This window comes from Onychomys torridus, chromosome 15, assembly GCF_903995425.1.
Source record: "Onychomys torridus chromosome 15, mOncTor1.1, whole genome shotgun sequence".
Taxonomy (NCBI): domain Eukaryota; kingdom Metazoa; phylum Chordata; class Mammalia; order Rodentia; family Cricetidae; genus Onychomys; species Onychomys torridus.
In genome coordinates, this window is record NC_050457.1 from 37039224 (window position 1) to 37067173 (window position 27950).

General features: G+C 47.3%; 1 protein-coding gene across 1 annotated transcript; it reads right to left on the reverse strand.

The window, feature by feature from the left end:
* Positions 1-1284: 1284 nt before the first annotated feature.
* Positions 1285-27805, reverse strand: Snx18 (sorting nexin 18). Its single transcript, XM_036207290.1, has 2 exons — positions 25997-27805; positions 1285-3991 (listed from the first exon to the last, which is right to left on the reverse strand). The coding sequence occupies exons 1-2, from the start codon at positions 27591-27593 to the stop codon at positions 3738-3740; spliced, it is 1851 nt and encodes a 616-aa protein (XP_036063183.1). The 5' UTR covers positions 27594-27805; the 3' UTR covers positions 1285-3737.
* Between the last annotated feature and the right edge of the window lie 145 nt (positions 27806-27950).

Genomic DNA, 27950 nt, shown 5'->3' on the forward strand with positions numbered 1-27950 from the left:
TCTTGGAAAAGACCTCGATGGGCTTTAAATCACACGTAAATGGGAACGGACCGACTCTTCCTCAGAGGCTTGTTGAGATGACCATCAGCTGCAGCTCATGGTGAGAGGAGCATTTCCTCCCTCCCTTTGGTGGCCTTTAAGAAAGGCAGGCTGGCATGGGGAGGGAAGGCAGGTTTAGTGTGCAGATTACACATCACAAAGTCTCAAAGGAGCAAGCAGAATCTCGGGCCTCAACCCGCCAGGTCCTTTGCACGCTGTTGTTTGGCTCAGGCAGGTTTGAGTTTGCCCTTTTCCAGTAACTAATGGAGACAGTTTGGAAGGCTTTTACTTCAACACCTGTATGCTCTGTGTGGGATCCAGTTAACAATCACCTCAAAGACCTCCGTTTTCTGACAACACTCAGTGAGACCACCTGAATGGTACATGGCTTGAAGTTAGTCCAATTAGAGTTCCATGGACAATCCAAGTGGCAAGTATCCTTGAAAGCTGAGGATGGAGAACACGTTTCAGTTTCTCTGTGTCTCGTGTTAGTGAATGCTTCCTTGATGAATGGAGAAGAAAACACTTCCTATTGAAGTTGAGAATGAAGCAACCTTTGTTTATTTTTTGAAAGATAAACGCATCTGATCGGTACTATCCATAACATTCTGAGGTAAACAATATCTGACATGAGAGCTCATCTAAAAATAAATAATACCACGTTGGACTTACTAGGTCAACCAAAGACAAAGTTGGAAACGAGGAAGGTGGGTAATGTCTGTGGCATTAAAGGCTCAGATGAGGTACTTGATTCTGAGAAAATTAAAACCCATGGGGGTTGGAAATACCTAGCAAAGGACTCAGTAGAGACTAACATGTAAAGGTTTACATATACATGTTTACATGTCAGATTTGACAAACTGAAATGTTTTTCAGGTCCTGAGTGATGCAAGACATATTAACGAAATGTAAGTCAATTAAAAAGCAGCATCTGAGAGTCTGTTGTTTTGTTAGGAATAAACACAAAACCATCATAGTAGCAGGGAAGCCTGGGAAAATCCAGTCGCTGCACTGTTCCCGCAAAGTGCTTTGATTTATGTTCCACTAGTGTGAACTGTGCCTTCAGCTACAACCGCCTAGAAAACTATGCATGGCTGTACAGCCAGTCTCGTTGCACCATGGCTACAGCCCATCAACAACTCACTGCCTACAGTAAAAACAGTAAAACAGGCTCCAGGGCACACACCCTGGTGCCCCACATAATTACAAATCAGAATTTCAAACTTGAGAAATAAAGACAAACGATGGCTCGAAGGGCATGATAGTTTATTTAAAAAACAAAAACAACAAACAAAACAAAACAACAACAACAACAAAGGTACCACACTGATCATGATGACCAGCACACACATAATAGCTTTTCTCTTGGGTATTAACATTGCAGTATTTTTAGATACTGAAATGTTTCAATAGGACCAAGAACGTTAGAGAATAAGAATCTTGGATGAAAATGGACACTAATAACTCCTGTGCTTCAACCCACAGAATCCACTTAAAGTCCCATGAGTCAGTGGCATTATGCTATGTGGTTAGGGCAGACAAAAGTTCTCTAGAAGGAGGCAGCATGAACTTATATTCCTTTCCTTTAATCTTTAGTTCTTATCATTTAAGCTATGTCCACCCTGACTAAAGCACAACCATACAAGACGCCTCCTCGGGTAATTTCCTTGCTACTATTGAACAAGTTTAGTAATTCACTTAAAAAAAAAAAAATCAAACCACCATCAAAACAGAAAGGCAAATAAATGTGACTTTCAACTCATGTGAAAAGCAGAGAACTTGCTTGTCCAGTACCAACTCAAACTTAAATTAAAAGCTATCGTTATAACCGCCAAACTTCTGCAATAAAATTAATTTTAAATACATATGGACTTTCTTTATCTAACTGTACTTTGCAGTCAACAAGAGGAAGTTGTTTTTTAAGAGAACACGGTTTTTGGTGAAAGCCCCACGCACCTGTAGTAAAGACAACGCCACGTGATGCCAAGTCTGGCTCTAGGTTCTGAAGTATAAGAATTTGACCAGAGATCAAAATTATCATAATCTGTTCTTAATAACTCAAACCATATGTGATTACTTCGTAGAGAGTAAATGCGCTGTCGAGTAATTATCCCAATAGCTTTTCCTTTCTTGACCTTTCTGCAAGCTGACCCTTTCATGTCAATGGTTCACCCCTTGGAGATTGGCCTCTGTACCCCATGTCGACATTTCAGTACCAGGGATTCTGGGGTAGCATTAAGTGTAGTTCACAGGGACAGTAGATATGGGTGTTTCAACCTTCAGTGACAGCTTTCACATCTGTAAACTCAAGAATCACATTATTTAGCTCAGCAACTACAAAAAAACATTGAGATTTGGGCATTTCAAGCCAGAATCTCCTTGTGCTTTTTAAATGAAGCTGCTTTAGAATTTTTTTTTTTTTTTTTTTTTTGGTATTTATCAGTCATTTGAAGTTCCCTTATAATAATAAAAGACTATATTTAAAATAATTTTTAAGATTAAAATGTTCTGAGGGGGGCTTTATCAATATTTAGCTTTTAAAAACACAGTATAAATCAGTATTTTTTTTTCCTTCAGTACTGGAATAGGAGAAATTATTTCTGGTCCCTCCTTAAATCAACCAACACGTCTCATTGCGTAGAACACTGAAATTTACAGACATCCCTGAAATTTTTTGATTAAGTAAACGAGTGAATCACAGTGGAGTCTCATTCAGTTAACAGTGTAGATCCATTTAAAAACAAAACAAAAAGCTGAACACTGAAAGAAAATTTCAAGCTAAAAAAAAAAAAAAAAAACAAAAACAAAAAAACAAAGACAGAAGGAAGCCCTCCCAAGAAGTAAGAGTGAGTGTGCTGTCCGTCACTCACTGTTTCTATACTTTATCTCCAACTGATCAGATTCCTCCTCCTCCATTCGCTAAGGGCATCTGCTGAAATCCGCATGCCCAGTGTGCGGGACCCTTGAGTCGAGAGGCCATGCTACGACAGGGGTAAGAGGACATGGGACACTGCCTCTCTCCCTATGAGACTTCACATCCAAAGACGGCATCGCATCTCATTCCTCTGTGACTGCCAGCATCTTACCGGACGATGCTTCCTGTGCAAAGTGATGGCCACGGACTCTCCCACCCGCCCCAGAAACAGGAGGTTTTCAACACTTTGTCACCAACGCGCCGGCCTGTCACTCTCCATCAGAAAAGTGGGGGCTTAAACAGGGGTGAGACAGAAATGAAATCAACCAGTCTAAAGGCACAAAGTCGCATAGCTGCTCTAGCTGGAGTTTGTAAACAGAGATTAGGTTGAATTTATCTCGATCTATGAGAATAAAAAGGCATCCACAGCAGGCTTTCATCCAGCCAGCTTCTTTGAGACTCTTCACGGGTTTTGAGGTCTACAAAGTATACACTGATATACCCATACTTCAAAAAGCAATAAGGCAAATAGTATAATCATTATCCAAAAGTTACAATGGTAGTGTAGGCATACATAGTATAATTTAGTTACAAAGTGTGGTACTGTTTCTGCTACATAACCATATTAACTGTTTCTTTCCTACATAATTATATATCCAGCTGGGTTTCAGTGGAACACAAAACCATCCTTGTACCACCACCTAGAGTTGGCAATAGCTCTTTTGATTCCGCTGCAGAAACTATCCTTAGACTGGAAACAAGGGCAAAGTCCCGGGTCCAGCCTCTAGACGCTGTCGTATTTGTGAAGAGCTTCTTCCAACTTCTGGGTCACTTTTTGGAAAAATATTATTTGTTGTTGTAGAAAATGCTGCATCTGTGATTTAAAGTCTCTCACTCGAATCTGATGGAAGTGATGAATCTCGGCCAACGTGGCGAAAGAAATCGTGTTACAGCGGTCTTGGATGCCGTCAGCCTTCTGGACTTCCATCTTCCCCTCTTCCACATGTCGCCTACTCTCCTTCACTTTGGTAAGAGCTCCTGTAGTCAAAGAGAGTAATAATTAAATGCATAGGTGCACACGAGTCCCAGTGACATCTAAGTATCAAACAGGAACTTAGGCCCTGTTGGTACTTGTCTAAACTATTTCAACATCCTTTGGAACAAAAGCAGTGACTGTAAATACCAAAGCACCCTGGCTTCTGGAAGATAGACCGCGGTTCCAACTCCACTTTTCCAACCAATGTCTTCCACACTGAGCAAGCCTCTGTAGTACTTCTTGAGATGCTATACTGAACAAAAAGGTGTGGCAAGTTGTTCTTTTACAGATAAACCCCAAACCTGCAGTTTTCATGTTTGCAATGTTTGAGACTATAACACTCATGCCAAACCATACCTCAGAAAGGATTAAGTCCCCTTTCCTGAGAAAATCTCACTAAAGAGTTATTTCGTCCCTGAAGTATGTCAGTACCAACTCAAGCTGGCTCTGGAAATCAAGCCACAGTGGGGGAGGGGCTGGGTAGTGTTGTCAGTGTACAGTGAGGCTGTAGGGTACCTAAGTCCGTGCCGGGTTCCCCCAGAGACCGTGCCTGACAACAGGGTGATATGCATATGTGTCTAGTCTGACAGCATCTCCTGGAGACCACACATGGGACACCAGCATCTCCAATAATCACAATGTGACATCTTCTCCAGATTACCGGGGCAGTGGCTTTTCTGTTTGCTCTGATGCCTGCTTCAGAAGGTCAAAAGAACCACAGCTTTTTCTCTACGAATTTCTCCAGAGTGCTGCAGGGTGGGGGGGGCATGGGGTCAGTCATTTTGACAGGAGTCACACATGGGTGGACTCTCCCCCAGAAACACAGGCCACACAGAAGGCTGGGGAGCCAGGAAATGACGGTATCCATTGGTTCCCAGGGTTAAACAATGTTGATGCTCACATGACCTGGACACGTTTTAGCAGCTTAAGGATGGAGATGGTCAAAGGCACCTAGAAAGCATGCTGCTAAAACACTCTAAGAGACTACAGAGCGCAGGAGCCAGGAGTCACCTGTGACTGTGACACCTGGGGAGAAAGGCAGCCTATTCAGAATTAGAGAGCTCGCTTTTACCCTAGGAGGCCATCCCTGTTCCTTAATTCCTTCAAATCTGTAAACTAAAAGAAGCAAACTAGTATTAAACAAAGATTAAACAGTGTGCTTTTCAAAAAAAAAAAAAAAAAGCCATGTTAAATATATTTGTGGAATAAAACGCAGGACCTCACATATACCAGGCAAATGATCCACCACTGAGCTCCTGTGTGCTGAGGCCCGCCCCACCCCCCAGTTCAGCACTATACAAAGATGGGAATGAAAAACCACCAACAGCAAATTTTCTGCAGAGAAATGCATGTCTGTGGAGGAATGCACATGCCCACATGTTTTTCATGTATTCATTCTAAATGAGATCTTTCACTGAAATGGGCAGAGTCCCAGAGCAGCAGGGCATAGCACAGCAGGGGCAGACATCCATGCCTGAAACATTTGGCCCTGCCATGGACACCATTCCACCCTGCCACTGAGAGAAGGATGCTCTGCTGGGCAGAGAGGCAGCTAGGTCCCTGAGGCAACACATAGTTTTAAGACTACCCCTGTCCAGCTAAGAGCTAAGGGAAGTATCAGACTTTCGACATTTCTCCTAGCCCGCAGTACCAGTAAAGTAATAATATTTGACTGCTCCATATTATTTTTTGTTTTGTTTTTTGAGACTGGCTCTCACTGTAATCTCCTAGCCGGCTTGGAACTCCCTTTGTAGTCGTGGGGAGGGGCAATCGTGAACTCACAGAGAAAGGTTTGCCTCTGCCTCCTGAGTACTGGAATTGAACATAAGCATGTTGCCTGGCCCTGCCTGCTCTATATTAAAAAGGTTGCATCCACTCACGTGCCTTTTGTGACACAGTGTCTTTGTTATTTTTGTACAGACTTCCAACTGACATAGAGAAAGACCAGAACACTGAGAGGCAACATTTTAGAAAAAAAATATTTCAAGAAACAACTAAAGATATAAAAATCCATGTTTTAAAATGGCAGAGAGAGAAAAGAGGGAGGTCTTGGCGATTTGACTATTTTTTCATTCAATTTCAATCTAAGGTACCTCTGGAAGCCACAGTCCAGGGTTCAAACACAAGGGACAAGCTCTACCATTGGCCACAGTGTGCTCGGGTCTGTACAGTGCATGAACGCTCAGGTGCCGATGCAGTGTACAACGGTTGCTGTCTCACGGTAATGTTCTTCCGGCTCCTTAGCGCTGAAAGACTGAGTCATTGCCCAGGATGCATGAGTGCCCCTAAGCTGAATTTGGAGCAGTTAGAACGGTTAAGGCTTCCAAATGTGAGTGTTCAAGGGGCCAAGGAAAAATTCAAGACTGAGTTTTCTTCCACATGTACGTCTACTAAGTAGTAACAGGGTTGTTTACAGCCCGTGTGGGCTTTAATTCATTATAGACTACTGATGGAGAGCCTACCATGCTTAACGTTTTGGTTTGGTGGAACAGGTAGAATCAAACACGTGTACTCCACCCTCTTGAGCTCACCAAGAAGCCATGTGGCAAGTGCACTCAGCCTCGAAGTGCCGAATTCTGCCCAAAGGTAACTGGATTATGTCATGACAGGAAAGGCGGCAAGGGCCAGCTAGAGGCCACGTGCTGTGCCAAGGGTATTGGGGGTATAAGAATGGGGCAGATTGGAAGTAGACAGACAGCAAATGGTCACTGTCAAGAACAGTCCTGATACATGCTAGGCACCGTGCACATAGCCTCTAACCTTGCCACAACTTACAGCAGATACTACACCTACTTGAAGAACAGAGAAATCAGAGTTACTCGCCATGTGATCCTGCGTCACCAGGTAACCGTGGAGAGGCTGAGGTGGGATCTGAGTGAACAACGGATTTCAAAGCAAACACCGCAAGTATGCAGAAAAGGAACAGGTGCCCGAACAGGCAAGAAAAGCGGGCTTTGGGGGCCAGTCCTGCCGCAGGTCAGCCAATGCTTCCCTCCTGGCCAGACTGCTGTCTCCTTTCTCACTTTCCTCACAGTAGCTGGGGGAGGGGGCAGGAAGGGAGAGAGGGAGAGACTATGAAGTTTGTATGTGAGTGTGTGTACATGTATGGTAAATGCACACATGCGTAGATTCTGGGAGGATGTGGAGGCACCCTGTTCTATCATTCTCCACCTTACTGTAACAGGATTAGCTCACAGAACTTGGAGCAGGGTGAGAGGCTAACAAGCCCAGCGACCCTCCTGTCTCCTCTCCTCCCAAACTACTGGGATTACCACCCGGTGAAGCCATGCCCAGCTTTGTGAGTGGATTACCACCTGGTGAAGCCATGCCCAGCTTTGTGAGTGGATTACCACCTGGTGAAGCCATACCCAGCTTTGTGAGTGGATTACCACCTGGTGAAGCCATACCCAGCTTTGTGAGTGGATTACCACCCAGTGAAGCCATGCCCAGCTTTGTGAGTGGATGCTGAGCTCCAAACTCAGCATCCTCATGCTTACTCAGCAAGTACTCTTACACAAAGAACCATCCCTCCACCCCCTCCCTGGCTTTTGTTTTGCCATGTAATTCAAAAGGCATTCTGAATGTGGAAATTTGTTTATGTTTGAAAATTTTCCTTATACTAACCTAATTCAATTTACTAACCGAATCTGTAAAACCTTTTGTTTTTATCTTAAATACTGAAAAAATAAACACTGCAGTATTTGAAAATCTAAAACAAACTCAGACTAGAGGGAGCTCCGTGTTTTTGTTTTTCCTTTTCTTCTTTTTCCTCCATCTACTTGGATACCATGGAAGATGGCATCCATTGTCGATTCCAACCCAAAATATTAACACATAGCTGCTGTAGGGATGTATGAGTTTATCTGACAGGTAAACTGGAACATTCTGGTAAAAAACCCACATCACTATTGTGAATTAAAGAAGAAGGGTCAGAAAGGGAGATGAATGCCAAGACTTTCAGTGTGACCCACTTAACGAAATTCAAGTTTGCTGCCACAGCACGTCAAGACCGCAAGACAGAAATGAGCAGGAGGTGTGTCTACGAAAAATGTGTCTCCTGTGCAAGGGTTCAAATCCTTTTCTGAGGGGTGACACAGTACACACATGCCCGATACATTGAGAACATATGAACAGTAGTACGTGACGGCATTAAATGGCACACTGTGAGCGTGCAAACAAAAAGACTAGTGTGTGCAGTCAAGGGGGTTACGCCTCCACCACGGTGGCTGAGGCAGGATTGTAAAGTCCAGGCCACCCGAGAAACACTGTAAGACCCTGTCTCAAACTGCACCACTCTGTCACTCGTGATGGAGAGCAAATCTTTATAAATGACTCTTTTAAATGAAATACGGGTAACTTGATTTCTTCTAGAACTACTTTTAAAAGAAAGAAGATTAAAAATAAAACAAGCTGACAGCAGGAAATCGAAAAAATAAAAGAAAGAAAACCACCAGCGTTCTACACACATCCTCTGCCTATGAAGTTCACAGCCATAACTTCAGGGGCCTTCCACAGCCAATGCAACACAAAGTTTCTTTTTCACAAAAACTAAATTTTTCTGCTTTGCACAAGAAAGCTATTAAAATTTTTTATTTTACAACTTCTAACAAATAAACAGGGAGCTGGTGTTTTCCATCATAGGGAGATGATTAATTATTAGAAAAGCTAATTTTCTATCTCAGACTGGGAATGAATAGAACCCGGACAGATTTCAACAACCAAAGCCACATGGGGACAGAGAATGGCTTGGGAGGGTCCAGAAGCTTCCCTCTGCCCACCTCTCCTCAGTGAGCTCTGCCGCCTGGGTTCACCAGAGCAAATCAAAAGCACGTTTCCCCAAGGGCAATGCTCGAAGAAGCATCAGCGGGAACTAGCTGGTGTACTAGGGCTAGAAGTTGGGTTTTGTTACAAATTGCTCATTCCCACAGCTGACAGTTGGGAAGCTGGCAATTATCTGTGCCGTTCCCTACACTTGGCACGTTTCACGGTTAACACGTTAAATATCAAAAGAAGAACAGTGTTTGCAAATGTTTCAGTCAACTCTCACAGTAAGAGCGGGGAGCTGGGGAGGGGAACTGGGGCAGAGTCAGATCAACGCAGGCTTGCTCCTTCCATGGCCACTTTCCAAATGCTTTGCAGGGCTTCAGGGCCAACCGCAGAGGTGCCCGCAATGCAGCCAGCTGCAGTGCCCACGCAGAGCAGGACAGCAACGCTGAAGCATTCTCTCCAACCCCAGAGGACAGTGAAATAAAAGCAAAAACCACTGCCCGGCCCAGAACAACAAAGGGACCACACATTTCCATCAGGGAACCAATGGGAGACAGGCGAAGGCTTCAGAAGCTTTACTTAAGTGGTTCCTTTAGGAGAGACCTGGCCCCTCACAAATGCCTATCGCCATGTTGCTTTCAAAACCGACCGGAGAGATGAAAGAATGGAGGAAGAGATTACGTGGTGGTGGTGTCTAAGGTCAAGAGAGCACTATGCAACAAAAAGTCCCATAATGCCCATGGTTAGGGTGACAGTTTCTAAGTGAAAGAAAAAAAAGGCTTGTGAACAGTTCTCCAAGAAGTACAAACAGACAAGATACACTTGAAATAATTCTTAGTTATCGGGAAAACATAAATCCTAAATACAGTGAGAGTCCACCTCACCACAGTCAGAATGGATGTCACCAAGGTAAAAAGAACAAAACAACAAAGCAGGAAAAAAGCAGACGCTGGAAGCAGTTCACACAGTGTTAGTGGGAATGTAAATTAATGCAGACACTATGGGAAATCAGTATGCAGGGTCCTCAAAAAAACTAACAAAAGAACTACCCCGATTCACCTGCAGCATTTCTGGTGCAGATCAAAGGAATCTTAAGCCAGCACGCAATAGACACCTTCACCCCCATAATTACTACAACACTGATCCCCACAGCCAAATTCTGGAATCAGCCTAAAGACAATGTGGCAGGTGCACACATGGAGTATTACTTTGCCCTAAGGGAGTACAAATTGGGGCTGCAGAGACAGCTTAATTAGTGACGGGCTTGCTGTGCAAGCATGAGAACTTGAGTTCAATCCCTGGCACCCACTAAAAGCTAAACATAGGGGACTACTCTTGTAACATGCCCCACACACTGCTGTGCCAGAGGGGCAGAAACAGGAGGGTCTCTGGGGCCAACTCTGGGGCTTGTTGGCTGAGCAATCTAGCCAAATCTGTGAGCTCCAGATTCAGTGAGCTATCCAAAGGAGAAACACACTGGCACACACAGGCGCACACCCACCTACAGGCCCATACAGGAGAAATGCAAAATGATGTCAACTGCAGGAAAATACCACATTATGTGAAATATAACACTTAGACAAATACCCCATTTCTCTCATCTCAATCTAGATTTTCTTTTTAAGAAGGGTGGTGGTGGCACACTCCTTTAATCCCAGCACTTGGGAGGCAGAGCCAGGCAGATCTCTGTGAGTTCGAGGCCAGCCTGGTCTACAGAGCGAGATCCAGGAAAGGCGCAAAGCTATACAGAGAAACCCTGGAAACCCTATCTCGAAAAACCAAAAAAAAAAAAAAAAAAAGACATGAAAGCAGAAGGGGACTATTGGGGGGAGGGGAGGAGGTCAGGAGGAAGGGGGAGGGGACCCAAGAGCATGAGGGCGGGGTTATGCTCAAAGTCCATTCCAAACGTGTATGATGAACTCCACTGTTTCCATCCAATGAATTTGTGCTCATAAATAAGAAAATGCGTAAGTGATTGGTGGGAACAATTTCTAAGGGGGCTTTACTGGGCTAACAGACAGACATGAGTTAGTCCGTGAGTGAACCAAGCAAGGGCTTACTTTAAAGGGGTCTACAACAGAGACCCGGGGCTCAGAGCACTTGATTCTTACAGGAAGGTGGTGCAAAGCAGTACAAGCTCCTGAGTCACCCACAGGAAACGGGGCTCCTGACATGTCCTCCAAGCACAGGAAGGGGCCTGAAGGGAGAGGAACACTTGGGCAACATCCCCAAAAGGCAGAAGTAGCATAGGTTGTCCCAGAGCACCAGCAGGGCCTTTAGCACATTCTAATGGTTCCTTCCTGTGAGGAGCTCTGTGGGGGTGGGGTGCACCACATATTACAAAGCATACATACTGAGAGGGATGTTCCTGGCGGGCACTTGGTTGACCTATTAAATTAGTTTGGCAAAATTATCCGGAGTCCTCAACAGGACTAAAAGTTCATTTGGCTCATCATTTATTTCTAAAGGAGCAGCAGGAGCCTTAAGGTTGAGCTTCCACAGACATATGACCAACCCCACCCATCACTCCAGGCCTGACAGACTGTGAGGAAGGTGAGCTACAGATCAGGCCCAGGTGAGCAGGGCATAGCTGGTACCAGGTCTCCTTATTTAGCTGAAGCCGAAAGGTGCTTGGAAGAGTTTATGGTATAATTCTAAAATCTTCCAAGTAAGAGGTTGTCACCTATCCAAAACGTCCAGGGCTATTTATTTCAAAGAAACCACCATTCCCACCTGTGGGCCAGCCTGGCCCTTTCCACCTTGAGACTTCACAGGTGTCTGCAGGAGACTGCTAATAGCTTTGTGGACATTAACAGGTAAGATGTGAGATGCACATCTCAAGCTAGCAAGCAAGCTCCGGCCTGTATCCCAGCACTTGAGAGCAGAAGGGGTTAGAAAGACACCATGAGCTCAAGACACCTGAGCAATATAGTGAATTCCAGACCAGCCTGGGCTACAGAGACCAACTAGTCTTGAAAAACCAAAAGGGATCCTTCACTTGGCACATTTTCAGAGTTAAGAGGAACTAACCAATGTTCTTACTTTGCTATTATGAACAAACTCTCCTAAATTCCCATGCAGACTCTGTAACTGCAAAATTCAGCAAGGTTCATTTCTCAAACCTACTCCCATCGACCCACCTCTGGAAGGAACTTTGTGTCCATTCAGAACTCCAGAATCAGCTCTACAGACACCCAAGGTCCGGATTCACTTCCACCTGCTCCCTACCTTGTGTGTGTTACCAGGGTAAGCACCCTGGGAAGTCTTACAATCCGCTCAGGCTGCAAGAGCAAAGCTAGAGAGAATCACGTCTTTGCTTGTAATCCGCACACACTCCCTTTAATCAGGAGCATGTTATTCAGGTTTGCAATGAATTTGAAACGCAAGAATTTAATTATTAACAAAGTTCATTAATATCATTACATTAAAGACTCAAATTTTATAAAAGAATAATGATCAAGAAAGTCAGCACCACTTGATAGAGCATGTACCATGTCATTAAATCATTTCCCTCAGTCAAAAGCTAACGCTTACTAAGTATTTCCACATTACTGCCTCTGCAGAGAGACCACGGGAGCCCTGCAGCTGGGGTCTTAGCACACAGGGACAATCCACCACCAGCTGAACTAAGTCAACAACTGTGCCCTGTGTCCTGCTCCATGGGGACGGACAACTTTCCTGGCACCAACTGACCCAGCAAAAGAAAGAAGGAAAAACCAGCTTCACAGGCTATCTACTGCCACGGGAATCACCCCAACTCTGTTTGAAAAGGTGCTGGGGCTGGTGCAGGTCTTCCTCTGTATGCCCTCACCCTGATTCTCTCTGCATCTTGGCTCTGTCTTCCCATCCTCATCCAAATGTGTTCCCAGTAGGTTTGGTCTGAGCCATTTACACAAAAGGCCATGTTTTTTCCCGGGGTGGTGGTGGTGGTAAAAACACATTTGAGTTTGAAATCATGAGTGTGCCAAAAACATAAAGTAGATTTTTGGTGTCCCTATGGGCATTCTCAGAAAACAGAGGCCTTGGTGTAAGGGATAAAGCAGGATGGAGCCCAGGGACCAGTAGTCTGGATGGATGGGCAATTTATTTTCATTCCCTCGTACTACCAACATTGAAAGAAAATGCTGCTTCTTTGGTCAAGGTGGCCTACTTCCTTCTCCTCCCTTTCTGGTCCCCACACCCTTGTAGCCCTCCTCCTCCCCTCCAGCAGCCTCTCCCCCACTCCTCTTCTTCCTCCCTTAGGGTCTCCACCCACTTGATATGCTCTCTTCCAGTATTTATGCACTTGCCCCTCAAGTAAAATGCTTCCAAAACAAAGGCCAATATCCATCTAACAGGGATGGCCACCGGGGTGGTGACAGTCACACAGGCTATCAAGGGACCTGTTCTGTGCTACCCTCTCTGAAGGTTGCATGTTCTTCTCCTCAACACTCACAGGAAAGCAATCACCATCCAATTTTCAAAGGTTGGAAGGTAAAGCTTTAGGAAATGGATGGTAATACCAGTGAGAGCTGGCTGCATATGAACTGGGCAGTTTGCTTGCCCACATCAAGCAGGAGCATCCCCAAAGTGCCTCGAGAATTCCACTCAGTCAAGTCAATGATGAACTCTGCCAGGTACAAACACTGAGCCAGTGAAAACAAGCATTTCACTTACTTGTTTGTGTTTGAGACACAGACCTACTAGGTGGTCCTGACTACCCCTGAATTCACAATCCCTTAACTCAATCTCTAGTTCTCTAGTTCGAGGATCACTATACTTGGCCCCAAACAACTCTTTTGGAAGGGCTTAAATGCCACTAAAGCCAAATACTAGTAACTTTCAAAGGTAAATTCATTTGAATTCACTTTCAACTCGTAACTGAATTAAATGACGAGAAGTCTGGAGCTATTTTCAGACAGTCGAGACAAGAAGAATGAGTGACAGAAAACTCTGGCTGCTTGTTAATGGGGGAACAAAAAAAAAAATCATTTAAAGAATTCCATTGTCTAAGCTCGTTTTGGTCCTAAAAATAAAATAAGTTGCTTGTTCTTGGTAAAAAAGCCTTGCTATACTCTGAAGAACCAGCTATGACAGCTTCCCCCCAGTCACTAAGGTCCACCCACAGAATGACGTCCAGGATGAGTAAGAGCATCAATGGATGCTCAGTTTGCCTTGTTCCCAAATGAAGTCTGCAGCCATGCATCTCTTGCAGCTTATTGGCTAAAAACAAAATGTTTGTGGCTGGAATTTCACAAGCGTTCTTATGATGCTTCAACTCCCAAGAAATACTGAACCTGGGTGGGGATTAGCTCAGTGGGGAGCCACACTCAGCAAGCAAAGCCCTGTGGTTGGTCTCCAGAACCAAGGAGTAGATTTTCAAACACTGGATGACAAAATATGTCCAAGACGATCCTGTAAACACAGAATACCTATACTTCAAAGAGAGGGTATAAAGGTGGAAATGCTGACTGGGCTCTATCTCAGCAAATACAAATGAAGACTTAAAATCTGAGCATAAGAAAGACAAAGCACGTATTTTTTCTTTTTTTGGTCCGGAGCTGAGGACTGAACCTAGCAAGTGCTCTACCACTGAGCTAAATCCCCAACCCTTATTTCTTTTCTTAAATATTTTCTGGCCATAAAATCCCACTAAGCAATTTCAGCAAGCTGTCAAAACACTTGGATTAGCAGAACCTTCACAACCAACACCAGGAGTCATAGCAGAGAAAAGGGGGCCTGGGAAAGTACTTAAAATTGCAATAAAACCATGGTGTCTTTTGTTCTGCTAAGATAAAATGGGGGTTTGGGCTAAAATCAAACCCACCTAGGCCGCTAACAGAAGACCCTCCCCCGGGGCAGGCCCAGGCCCAGGCCCAGGGAGAGTGGCACCACAGCTTGATGAGCCACCAGAGCCAAGGCCTTCCAGGAGGCTGGGCTGTGAAAACGCCCAAGAGGACTGCATTAACCTGCCGCCACAACAATAGTTCAAGGATGTATTTTTCGCTGTCTAGTATTTTCCCTGAAATGATGACAATGATGTCACACAAGGAAGGCAGTTTAGGCCTTCCTCTATTTCTTTCACTGTAACCATGGCATGAGGGCTGCCGCCAGACACCACCCCATGAGTGGGGGTGGGGAGGCAGTTCTTAAATCAGCGGCTTAGACAGAGACGCCCTCAGCACTCCCATCTCCCCCTCCCCCAGGCTCCCCTGCTTCCCTGTGCTGGCGGGGGTCAGGAGTCCATGGCTTTACTCTTTACTCTGGCATGTCTGAATTTCCTTGGGTAACAGCCCAAGAACAACTAACCAACCAGAGACAGAACTCAAGACCTAGAAAACACCGCCTTCAAAGATATATTCCAAATACAAGTCTTGAAGCACAAGAACACTGCCACGGCCCATGCTGTTATCTGTAGCAGCTAAGAATATTATATTGTGCACAACAGGAATTGAGTCCCCTGTGAATATAAAGGAACCCCCCCCTACACACACACACACACACACACACACACACACACACACACACACACACACACAGCCATCCCCACTCCTGCAAGGCCCTGCTGGTCCTTGTCAAGAGCTGGTATTATTTATGCTGCCAGGCCTTAAGAGAGGGGCTCCTCTGTTGATTTATTTTAGCAAGAGCCTCCCTTTTACCTTTGTAGCTCAAAAGAAATTGCAGTTTTTCCTTTAATTAAAATAACGAAGGTGGCCATAGCGGTGCATGCCTGTTAGCCCAGCGCTTAGGCTGAGGCAGGAAGACATCCATAAATTCAAGGCAAACCTGGGCTACGGAGAGGGACCTGCCTGAAAACACAAATAAAACAAACAGAAGGCCGAGGCCTGGACCACAGGATTCCCACAATTCCTTTCAGCCTCACCCCTCTCTCCTCAGCCCGCTCCTCCTCTTGGCCCGTGTATTTCTGTTCCTGGCCTCACCATTTCCTATCACCCAAACTTAACACCCAGGGGTAACACTAAGCCCCTCCAGACACCCAGCACCTGGTCAAATGCCACCACTCTAGCTAGCTAGCAGCCGTCTCAAGTTCACCTGCTCCTTTCCAAAGGCGCACCCGCAGACCTACTCAACAGCCTCCTCATCTCTGCATGCATCGGCAGAGCTTTCTGGGCCTACATCAACACCAGGAAGTATGCTGGAATCTCAGGCTTCAACTTCCATGGCTCAGTGCCTACCTGTAAAGTGGCAAAAACAGAGGTTTAAACTGGTACAGTGTACATAAATATATAGAAGTACCAGGCCAGGTACATGGTAAAAGCCTTCAAAATCTGCTAGCTACTTTGAAGATGATCAAGATGCCACTACTTAGTAAAAAACCCTTTACCAGCTGCTAAGTGTCAACAGAATCTATTTCCTAGCCAGTATTCACACCAGTCTCAAGGTAAAACATGAATTCAAATCCGGCTCTGGTTTGTCAGCCGTGTGACCTAGGACATGCCCAACTTCTCATCCTCAGTTGTGAGGATCACCAACAGGAGATGATGCCCTCTGGGGGGAAGTTAGCTAACTGTACTGGATTAAAGAGCATCACCCAATCCTTATCCACCAGGAAACAGTCTTTGCACATGTCAGATGTGAGGTCATACTGGCCAGAGCAGGCAAGAACCCAGGAAGCATACAGCCCGATGGCCGGCCAGTCAGTTACACACAGGGATAATGCCATGTCACGATGGGTACAGACTGCAGTGACCACCTGGGGCCAAGCCACCCTGAGGCAGGCCAGCAACCAGGAATGGAAGTGGTCTCCGTGGAGGGGCAGCGGCTCTGCCAACATCTCAGTTTAGAGAGCCAGTCTGCAGAACTGTAATGGGACACACTGCCGCTGTGTAGGTCACCCAGATTGCGGTGACCTGTTAGAGCAGTCCTGGGAAACTAACACAGGAGATAACACCACTACCTAAAGACATTAAACACCGATCCCATTAAAGACAGATGTGAATCACCTGTTCAAAGAACCATGGTGCCACGTTCACCAGTGTGCTGGAATAGGGAAAGCCCCACAGCAAACTCAATAACCAGCAGCAACCACCACTTGAACCTCCACCCCACTAGCCTGCTTGTATTTAACAAGAGGCTCAGCAAACATTTTCTTTGAACGCTAGACAGTAAATATTTTAGGCTTTGCAGATCAACAGGCAACACGGGGGTGTTATTATGCAGGCACTTACAGAACCATTAAACGCATAACAACCATCTTCAGCTCAAGTGCTGTACACAAGCCCCTTTGTACACCTGGCCCACAGGCTAGAGCTAGGAGACCTGTTTAAAGCTATCCCCCAGGACCCATGCCTGGGGCTCCACAGTTCACCATCTACGGGTCCTTTTGTCTCCTTTATCTACTTCTGCAGACAGAAGGGCCTGTCTCTTCTTCTCCATCCCATGACCCTGCGTCCATTCAGGATTTTACCATGTCGTTTCAATTATTTCAAAAGCTTCCCACACCACACACCTGTCCACCGGAAGTGTTAACTTGGCCACATTAGTACCCATCTTCTATAACATCCCCCTCACCACCCACAACAGCAGCTGTAAACCCAGAAGCATATCATAAGCACTTGTTGAAGACCACTAATGTCCAGACGGTATGCATTTGACATTCAGGTTCAACAGACTGGGGGGCGGGGGCTGATTCTGAGAGGCAGCCTGAACTGATTGTTGCATACACAGCTCCTTTGGTCTGGGAAGTTCCCACCTCACTTGCAAATTTACAATTGCTTTCAAAACTCATGACTTCCATGAGGTACCACCTGCTCAGCATCCATGCTCCAGGAATCCAAGTCCATTGGTAATGTCAAACGCACATACTGAGGTCCTTGTGCTCCAAATTAAGCAGAAAGGACCCCAGAAAACTACTAAAACCTACCAGAAAAGACACATTTGTGTGTGTGTGTGTGTGTGTGTGTGTGTGTGTGTGTGTGTGTGTGTTATCTCTACACATTGAAACACCAAGCAGTCCAGATAAAGAAATACTATGAGGTACATATTCATTTTCCTTTCTCCGATGAATTTCAGAAAGTCAGATCATAGCCACATAAACCTTAGAATTTAAAATCACTCACATATTAATGACTTCATCCATAAAGTATTTGCAGATCCTATCTTTAGCTCCTGTGCACTTTTAAATGGGAAAACAAAAGCATTCTGTAAGTCACATAAGACATCTCTCTCAAAGTCAGCCAAGGAGTTTACTAATGAGTGCCTGCTTCATTAACGTGACAAACATGTATTAAGCACTTACTACGGATACATAAAGCAGTGTAGCTATATGATGCAGGATCACAAAAGGGAGACAGTAAATACCAGCCAACCACCAAGCCCTACATAGGGCGACTGCTTAAAGGACGTATTCTGACTAGAAGACTCCAAGCAGGGTCCAGATCGGGGGTTTGGCTGCCTGTGCTTGTGTTGGAGAGAGATGCAGATCCCAACCCAGGAGCCCAGTGTATCTACCAGGCTTAAAGAGCTCCATCTTGTTGGTCAGGCCCCAAACCTGAGGACTGTACCTTCCACAGAGATTGGGCTGGGACCCCTCCTGATCAATCACCTCTACCACCCTTCCCTTGTCTCGGCCACCCCCTCCAACTGTTTTCTTGTTTGGACCTCCAAGCCATTTTCCTCAGCACAAGTGGGAAAGGTCTAAAATGGATGCCATCCCTTCCTTCACTCAAGATCCTACAAGAGCTTTGATCTCGCTTGAACTTTGAACACGTGTCCTGACAGTGACCTACAAAGCCTTACCAATGTGCTCCTCTGTGAGGACCTCTCCGACTGGAATGCCTTGGATGCAACCTTTGACCTCCTGGCTGTTCTTCCACCTTCCTCGTCCACAGCCAGCCAGGGCCTTGTTACAGACGAACCCTCTGCCTGAACAGTCCTCTCCAGCAATACCTGCTCTGATGACTTCCTTCCCTCCGTGGAGCTACGTAAATCCGTCCTTCCCGGTGAGGTCTACATTGACGGTCCATCTCTCTGCTCCACCCCGCTCCCTGCTCCACTTCTGACTGCATATCATACATATCTGTTGTAGATTATGGCTTGCCGTGTTTATCTTTCACCGTGTCTCCACCCTGCTAGAATGTAAGCTACACGATGGTGGTAATCAGCTGGGTCACTGATGTAATGTTGGTAGTGTGTAGGCAATGGTATCTATTTAAATATTTATGTAATAAATATTGAGTTTATTTTTTAGAGGGTCCTATGAATAAACTTGATGATATTGCCTTTCTCCCAACCTACCGTCATCCAATCCACTAAATAATGCATGGGGGAAAACCAAATCACATCATAAGTTACAAAGTTCTAAGAAAAAGGGTAGAAATGACATGTTGGTTAAAAGACTGAAGTTTATTATTCACGCTGAAGTTTAATCAGATTATACACCCACTGCGGTTGCTAATGTGACTGTCAATTTGTCTACATTAAGGGTAGTAGTGGAGCACACCTTTGGGAATGTCTGTGAGGAGTTAATAAGGAAGATAACCTGAGGACCACCCAGAGACTGGTGGGGTCTCACACTGAGGAGAGAGAGAGAGGGAGAAAGCTCGGGAGCAGAAGCAGGTGAGGAGTCCCACCTGTACACTCCGGCCACTAGGGAACCACCCGCCATGATGTCGTCTTCTCTCCCAGGAGGGGCATGCCACCTTCAAACCGGGGTCAAAGCAAACCCATCGTCCCTTAGGCTGCTTTTGAGCAGGTATTTGGGTCACAACACGAAAAGCAAACTAACTTGATTTTCTTTTATTTTGGGAAAGGAGGCTGTGTTTAGAGTTCAAAACAAAGTTCGCTTTGCAGGCGGAAGAAAAAACAGCATTCCAGCTGGTCGCTTTTGCAGCCCCTTCCATCACATCTCTCACTTAGGTCCTAGAATTGGCACCACACGGTCACCACAAGGCAGCTTCAGAACACCGGGACCCCCCTCCCCCAGGCAGCCAGGAGGCCAGGTACTTCCCTTCTAGAAGCATCCCATGAACTAAGCCAGGGATACATGTTTACGGATCTGAACTAAATGTTCTTACCGTTGTCAGCTGATAAAGGATTTGAGCCCCCAGCCTGCGGTCACATGGGCAGACAAAACACTATTGAAACCAGCCCGAAACATTGTCTACACGTTCACTGCATTCTTGAGTTGTTTAACTTTCAGTATGAAATAATAATGTTGTTTAACAAAATAAGAATCGCCTAAACTAAGTCGAATCTAGGGAATCCAGAACTTCATCTTTACAGATGTGGAGAATGATGCTCAGAAATGTTGAAGCCATCTGTCCCTGCACAAAATTAATTTGGTGTGGGAGGAAGAGGGTTGACAAGAGAGAATTTACATAAACTATCTAGTGTGAACAACATACTAATCTCTCCAGGGAATATCTCCATTTGCCCCACCGATGCCAGCCATTGCTGGTACCAATACAGGATAGATACCCTGATTCAAACAGAATGCCCCAGGATTGTACTAATGATTCCCCCAGCTTTTGTGCCCATGCCTGCAGTTCTGGTGGTTCGAGGCTGCTGGGAGGGACGGTGGACTTACTGTGTTTCAGTGGAGACTGACTCCCACTTTAAAAGCACCTTCTGGTTCAAGGCCAAACATTTAGTAAGCAGCTACTAAGCACTATGTAATCCTCAGAGTGACCTTAGGGAAGTGCTCCCACTTTGCACTGAAGATTATGGAGGTTCCAACTGTTCAAAGTTACTCCCGCTCACCCACGCCCCAGCCCAACAGACTCCACACTGCTCCACAGATGGGCGGGGCGCCACAGCCATGGAGCTGCACACAAGACCTCTTGGCCCAACCACCCAACCGCCCTGTGCCTCAGGTACACAAAGAGCACACTCCCTTCCCATGATCCTCCGGGCACACAACCACACTGCCACAGCGCCTTTATCACTGGTCCAGAATTCACTGAGGATCAAAGCATGCTATCTGTGCCTCCAGATAAAATCTAGAATGTGCTGTCTAAACACCAGCTGCCAGACTTAGACAGAAGTTTCTCTGGTCCCATCCAGACCACGGTCCCTCAGCTGCTTATAAAATAATCACTCAGAGGCTTAATATTAATTACAAACTATATGGCCTTATGGCTCCGGCACATTATTAACTAGCTCTTAGAACTTAATTCAACCCATTCCTATTATTCTATGTCTTGCCACGTGGCTTTGTGGCTTATCGGTACTTTTACATCTTGTTGCTCCTGGCGGCAGCTCGCAACATCTCCCCTGACCTTTTTCTTCCTGTCTCTTCAGTTTGAATGTACCGCCTGCCTCACCTTATTCTGCCTAGTCTGCCTCGCCATTGGCCAAACAACTTTATCTATCAACCAATCAGAGCAACACATATTCACAGCGTACAGAAAGACGTCCCACAGCAGCCAGATGGTTCAGTCTATGTCTTCTGGATACAATGTCATTAAACACAGCTCATATATGATCATATATCACGGGCTTCAGAGATGATGCAATCCAATTTAATATTAAACACTGGTTTAAAAATATTAAAAATAATACAGCAGGTTTTTTTTTTTTTTTTTTTTTTTTTTTTAAATAGAGCCGTCAAAAAGGAACCTAAGTTTAAGGGAAGTTTCCTGTTTCCTAGTGAATCACAGAATTTCTCCTGCTTGGAAACCATAAGGTGATCAGACAGGGTGTCATGTCCCAACAAGAAGGGAAGTCCAATGAAGCCCAGGGGTGCCGAGAGTTCCTGGTGGAACTGGGAAGGAAAGTCCCCTCGGTTCTGCTGAGACTGGCAGAACAATCTGGGCTTCCCAGTGGGGCACACAGGACTGCAGAGCTCAGAGTCTAGAAACCACCAGCAGGGAGAAGAGAGAAGCAGCCACCTAGCTGTCTGAGCAGGACAGTCACCAACCAGTCACGGACCAGCCACATTTAAGCTTTAATCAAGCAACTGACTCCTCTACTTCAGAAATCTGAGGTTACCTTAGAGCCACTAAGAAAAGTGGAAAGGGGAAGACGTTACCTCTAGACAAGAAGTCAACAGCTGAGGTGGAGGTAGGAGGGGAGAGATGCTCCAGTTGAGTTCAAACAAAAAGACCGACTGGCCTCCATTTCTGGCCCTGGGGGTTTCAAAAGGATGACCTTGCAAACATCCCTCCTCCTTAGCCCTTTCTCTTTATTCCGGGCACCACCTTCTTCAGGCTATTTTTAGCACAAGAGAACAGGGCACTGGGCAGCATGGCCTCACCTTGTCTGCCCTGCTGGGACTCTGGCTATCTTTAATTAATGTCTGAGGGACACGAGACCTACCCTCCTGGGGTGGTGAAAGGCAGCACAATGGTGAAATTCTACCCAGTGGGCTGACAGGCCGGCTTCTGGCCATCAGGCCGCAGGTCCTGGGGCTATTTTGTTGTTGTTGAAAAGGCAGGGCCATCTGGACCATTTAGAGAGCAAAGAAATAGAGTCTGCACCATCAAGTGAAGAGTATAGAAATTGGACTGTCTATTTATCTGGTCCTGCTTCACAGGGGACAAATGAGGTCTCATCCAACAGACATGCTGTCATTATTGAAAGTTCCATTGAACAGCATTGCCTAGCAGGCTGTATGTAGCTTCCGAGGCCCCTTTCCTAAGAATCTCCCCCAAGTGAGTTATCTTTCGGTGTGGAATGTGGGTTGAGGCCTTTTCCTCGGAATAAAGAAACTGCTCTATGTGGTTTCCTCCAGTCCTCAAGTTCATATTTATAAGCAAAGATGCACACAAGGGAACTCTTCATTTGCTGTTACGGCCTTTCCTACTGTAATCCTCAAGAGATAAACGTAAAACTTTTAAACCCTGAGTTGTAGCCATCCAGTTGTGGCTTTATTAAACTGGAGGAGCTAATCACATCTTTGGAAACCAAATGGAGCATGTTGGGAGTCCCCTAATAAATACTCTCCCACGGACTGCTTCAAGTCCCTGAGCTTCAGCAGGATCAAAGCTCACTGCAGGCAAGAACCACAGACAGGGAGAAGATAAAATGTTACCATTGAGGGAAACAAAATCAGAGCCACAGGGTTTCTGGGTCAGTGGCAGACCTGAGCATACACATTGCCTGCAGAGGCTCTGAAGAGCTGAAAGAACTCCTGTTAAGTCAAGCAAAGTATGATGGCAATCTGTGCACATTCTAAATTTCCATCCAACATTACTACAGGCTACAGCAACCCTCTCACCCTCCGCTCCACTCCATTAATCTAAGTAGGTCTATTTATCCAAGAGTCCATTAGTTGATTTAAAAACACAATTCTAGAATTATCTTTCAGCTGATGGAACCATATGGCTCTCTTCACGTTTGCTCCAAGTACTAAACTAAAACCTTTATTAGCCTAAGCAAAAGCCAGCCCATCACATTTAAAGAGTACCCACACCCATTCTGTAGTGGGGTTCCCCACCAGGATGGCTCAGATTCCCAAAGGAGGCCAGTGAGTGTACTGAGACATGGTGATGACCAGTTAATAATGCTCACAGGGTGAACACCTGGGAAGATTGCAACAGGGATCCAGCAGAACCTGTTTCCCCTCCCACTTTTTATCAATTAAGCTTCCAAGGGAAGTAAGCATTGCCACAAAATTACCAAAGGAGAAGAAAAACGCACAGGACCCGAGGTCCTGAAGTTAACAGATGGTGCTGTTGAAACTCTGAACAGTGATGGCCAGGTCTGTGTCTGTTGCCCAATCTTCTAGTCACAACTCACTTAAGCACTTGTTACTTATAACCGTTTGAATGAGGAACTGAAGTTTCCATCAGATTTCATTTTAATTTCCCATGCATGTAAAATATCAAAGCAACAAAAACCTGCCTTTCCTGTAAACAAAGACAGCACCCGAGGTGAGATAATTGTTGTGAATGTCCAATTATCAAACTTCTCCCTACACTGAGATCAAAAACTCTGGATCACCTACAGCAAAAGACTGGGAAGCCGCTTGAGTATTCCTTGTCTGTTCTTTTTGCAATCACTATTCCCCAAAATCAGTTGAGCCCTTGGATGTGATTATACTTTGAGACCTTAGATGGAAAAAGAAAACAACACAAAGAACTCCAGCAGCTCAAGCAGACTCCCAAGTGCTCACACTGGAACAACAACAACAACAACCTCAAGAGTCACTGCAACTCCACAGCTGAGCAGAGGGAAGGTCAGCTGACCTGTGCCTCGCCAAGGTCCCAGGCATGCTCAAAAAGCTTCTTCCCCCAGGCCAGGGGGCTAGGATTTTAATTTCATCCGCACCTCTAATACTAGCATCCTTAGGAGATACTGGATGTAAGCCAACGCTGGCCCTATGCATTGGACACTCCATCTTTAAGTGGCAACATTCTAAAAGAAGTTATCTAGAGACCCAAGCTCCCTGTGCCTTATACACCAAGGTGACAGAAGAAAAAAGTCACAATCAATCAATCGATCAATCGTGTTTCCCCAAGTAATGCCTACACATGTTTACCCTGTAGAACTGTTTAAACCACCTGAAACATCAGTTTGAAGAGGAAGGATTTCCAGGTCCCAAGCAACAGGAGACAATCCATGCTTTATGGTTTAGGAAAAACCAAACAAAACAAAACTCAATGGCTGACTGGACTCACTGCACATTCAAGCAGTCCTCGGGACAAACACAGCTTTTTGATACACAGTTTCCACAGCAGGGCACGCCAAAGGCCCGAATGGCAGACAGTAGAACCAGTGAATGAACCCACACAGAGGTGGAGCGGAGACCTGCCCGCCCCCACCACCTAGGAGGCGTCAGTACTTGGTCCTGCCCTCCTTCAGCGATTGCCAACATTCTGTACAAACCCATCAGCAGGCAGCCCGCGTGGGCCGGACTGAAGTATTACAATCGGATTTAAATGGTAAGATGTTGCATTAGCGACTCAAAATGTCAGTTTCACTAGCACCAGCCCAGAAGGGTAAGGATTCATAACTTAAAAATAAAACAGAAAGACTGTAGATGTGGGTTCAATACAGGCCAGCAGTACTATTATTGCTCAAAGAGTCAGCTCAGTCTTAAGCTGTATTTATGAACTGCAAATTGTTAACAAAGTTGCTGTTCGCTCAGGAAGCAGCAAGAAGGGATTCAAGACCTTTGAACTTCCCCATCCCCCCACTCTATTAAGAGTCAGACTGGGACTAACTTGTCACACGGGGAAGAGGAAGGAAAAGGGCAAAGAGACTGATGTCCCCAAATGTCTAAAAGGTCTGACATGATGGGGAACAAATTTGTTCTGTTTGCTTCCACAGAACCAGAAAGAAGAACTGAGTTGAACGCCAAGAAAGAACGAGTCAAAGATCGGGGATGTTCCCAAAATGCTCTGTCCCCCACCATGGCAGGGAAGTGAACAGTTTCACCCCCACCCAAGGCCAAACCTGGCTATCCATGCAGCCTTCCACCAGCCCAGGATGCTACAGGAGGTGACTGCCTGCTGCCACCTCCCCCACACTGGACCTCCAGAGGCAAGGCCACATTCCTAACAGCAACACCTCCCCATCTCTCACTCTCGATCAATAGAGCCATTATATCGGAGGGCTGACTGGCGAGGAACCTCAGGTCAGGCAGGCATGGCTGCTGCAGTTTACAGAAAGTGATTTGCAGAGTCAAAAAAGCCAGTACCACCACCAGCTACTAAAAGCAGCCCACTCTGACACTGGGTTGGCTAACTCACTGTTCTCAGACATGATACTTCTATTTTGTCCCCAGCTAGCTTCCCTGTATCCTAAAGAACAGCCCAAACGTCAGCTGGTTTAAAAATTCCGAAGGTAGAGAGCCTCTTAGGGCATTTCATAAGAAGCTGACACAGGAAGTCCCTGTGCTGCCCCAGCTTTGTGAACAGGGTTGGCCAAACTCCCCGGCCACAGCAGGAACTGAGTGGAAAGCCTGACTTACCTTTATTCCCAGGCACCCATTATTCCTATTCTCCTATCTCTGCCAGCACTGCTGTGTTCAAAGGGTTGAACTGCCTGGCCTGGTTTAGGTTCCCTGCTAATTCTGCCCCAGTCCACACAGATCATATAGAGCAGCTGACTTCCCTGCCCATTCAAAATCTGAAATGACAACACATTGAGCGGCTTCTCTGACAAGAAGGAGCAATCGAGCAATCAATCCACTGAAAACTCTCTAAGGAAATCCCAAAAGTCCATAACCCTCAGGGTCCCCAGACATGGAGATTGAACCAGAACCGGAACCCAGAGAGGGGTATTGCCTATCAAAGTCACTGCTTTCAGCCTGAACAAAACATCCCATGCCACCTGCTCTACGGGCCAGGCTTTACCTTTCTGAACATGGATGATGTCTGGGAAGTTGGCCAGGTGCCCCTGATACAGGGCTAACAGGTCCATGACTGGGTCCAGGTCCTGCCTGGGCTGCTCGGCGAAGAGTTCGCCTATGGCGTCGTAGGCATCTCCGGTGAAGGCGATGGCCTGGTTCAGACCCACCGAGAAGGCCTGCTGATCCAGCTCAAAGGCTTGGCTGAGGCCTCGGAAAGACTGGCCCACCTTCTGATACTCCTTCTTGAAGCCAGTCACCTGCTTGCGCGCAAACTCGTTGGCAGTGTGGTTGAGCTGCAAGGCGCTGTCGTCCATCTTCTTGGTGAAGCACTTGAAGCCATCGATCTTGCTCTCCACCTCCTGCAGGTCCAGGGCGGCGGCAGGGGGTGTGCTCAGAGTGAGGAAGAAGTTGGCGCCCACCATCTCATCCTTCTCGGCCTTTCGCTTACCCTGTTTCCAGGCCTTCTCGTCCGTGCTGCTGGGGCAGGTCAAGAAATGCTGGAAGACGTCGCACTGCGCCAGCACTGGGTGGCTGGCCATGTGATTCATCCACCAGATCAGGCCCTTCCTGCGCTTGGAGATGAAGTCCTCCTCGAAGCGCCCGGTGGCCTGCTTCTCAGGCAGGTGGGGCACCGAGATGACCGGGAACTTCTCGGCCAGGCGCGCGTACAGCCAGTCGAAGTGCTTATAGCGCCTGTGCACGGGCACCTGGGTGTGCGTGGGCACCAACTTGTAAGAGATGTAGCTCTTCATGCCCTTGAACTTGGTCTGCTTGGTGGGGTCGTCGATGGTGCACTGGAAAGGGTAAGGGTTCTCCTGCCACTCGGGGCCGTAGGGCCCCAGCACCACGCACAGCTTGTCCCCGTCCTTCACGAAGCCCGACGCCTCGCCCAGCACGAAGGCCTCCCCGCCCGACTTGACGAAGGTGGAGAAGCGATTGAGGTTGCGGCTCACCGTGGCCGAGCTCTTGGCTCCAGACGCTTGATGCTGCGGCGGCGCCGAGCCACCGCGTGAGCCCAGCGACAGATCGGAGCGTGTGGACAGGCGGTAGCGACCAGCCGCGCCGCCGCCGCCAGCCGAGGACGAGCCGTCGAGGTCGGGGTAGGCGCCGCTGCCCAGCGCGCCCGGCTCGTCCGCCACCGTGGAGCTGTCGTCCCACTCGTCGTCCCAGTCATCGTCGCTGCCCTGGCTGGCCTGGTAGCCGCCGTACAGCTGCTGCGGCGACGGCTGCAGGGCGCCCCCGCCGTACGGGAAGCCGGCGCCCGACGGCTGGAAGGAACCCGGCGGCGCCTGCGGCTGCAGCAGCGGCTGGAAGGCGGCGGGCGGAGCGGCGGGCAGAGGCTCGAAGCCACCGGGTGGCACGTTGGCGTAGCGGGCCGGGACTCCAGGGCCGCCGTCGGCCGGAGGGCCGGGCTCGGGCGTGCGGATCACTTGCACGTACGAGGCCGGGAAGAGGCCGCGATCGCCGCGGCTGTTGATCCCTTCCAGCCAGCCCTCGATGTCCTGCTCGCTGCACAGGCTCAACACCTCGTGCTCCCGCAGAGAAATCTCGCCGGGGTTCTCCGACCTGAAGTCGTACAGTGCCCGGGCGCGCAGCGCCATGGTCCCGAGCCCGGAGCCCCGAGCCCGGGCCGGCCCGAGGGCCCCGCGGTCAGGCTCCGCGCCCCTGTGCGCCGAGGGCAGCTCCGAGGGCAATGCACACACTCAGCTTTCCGCTCCGCTCGCGCCCTCCGCGCCGACCCGCTCTGCTTGCAGCCCGGACTGCAGCTCAGGGCCGCCGCCGCCGCCGCCGGCTGGGGGCGGGGCCCGGGCCTCCCACGTCCCCAGCGGCGCTAATCCATTGCCGAGAGCCGCGTGCCAGACGAGAGCAAGCGATGGCCGAGCAGCCGCGCCGGCGCCGGCGCCGACTCCGCGGCCGCCGCTGCCCCCTCGTGGCGGGCGTAGGGGAAAAAAAAACTG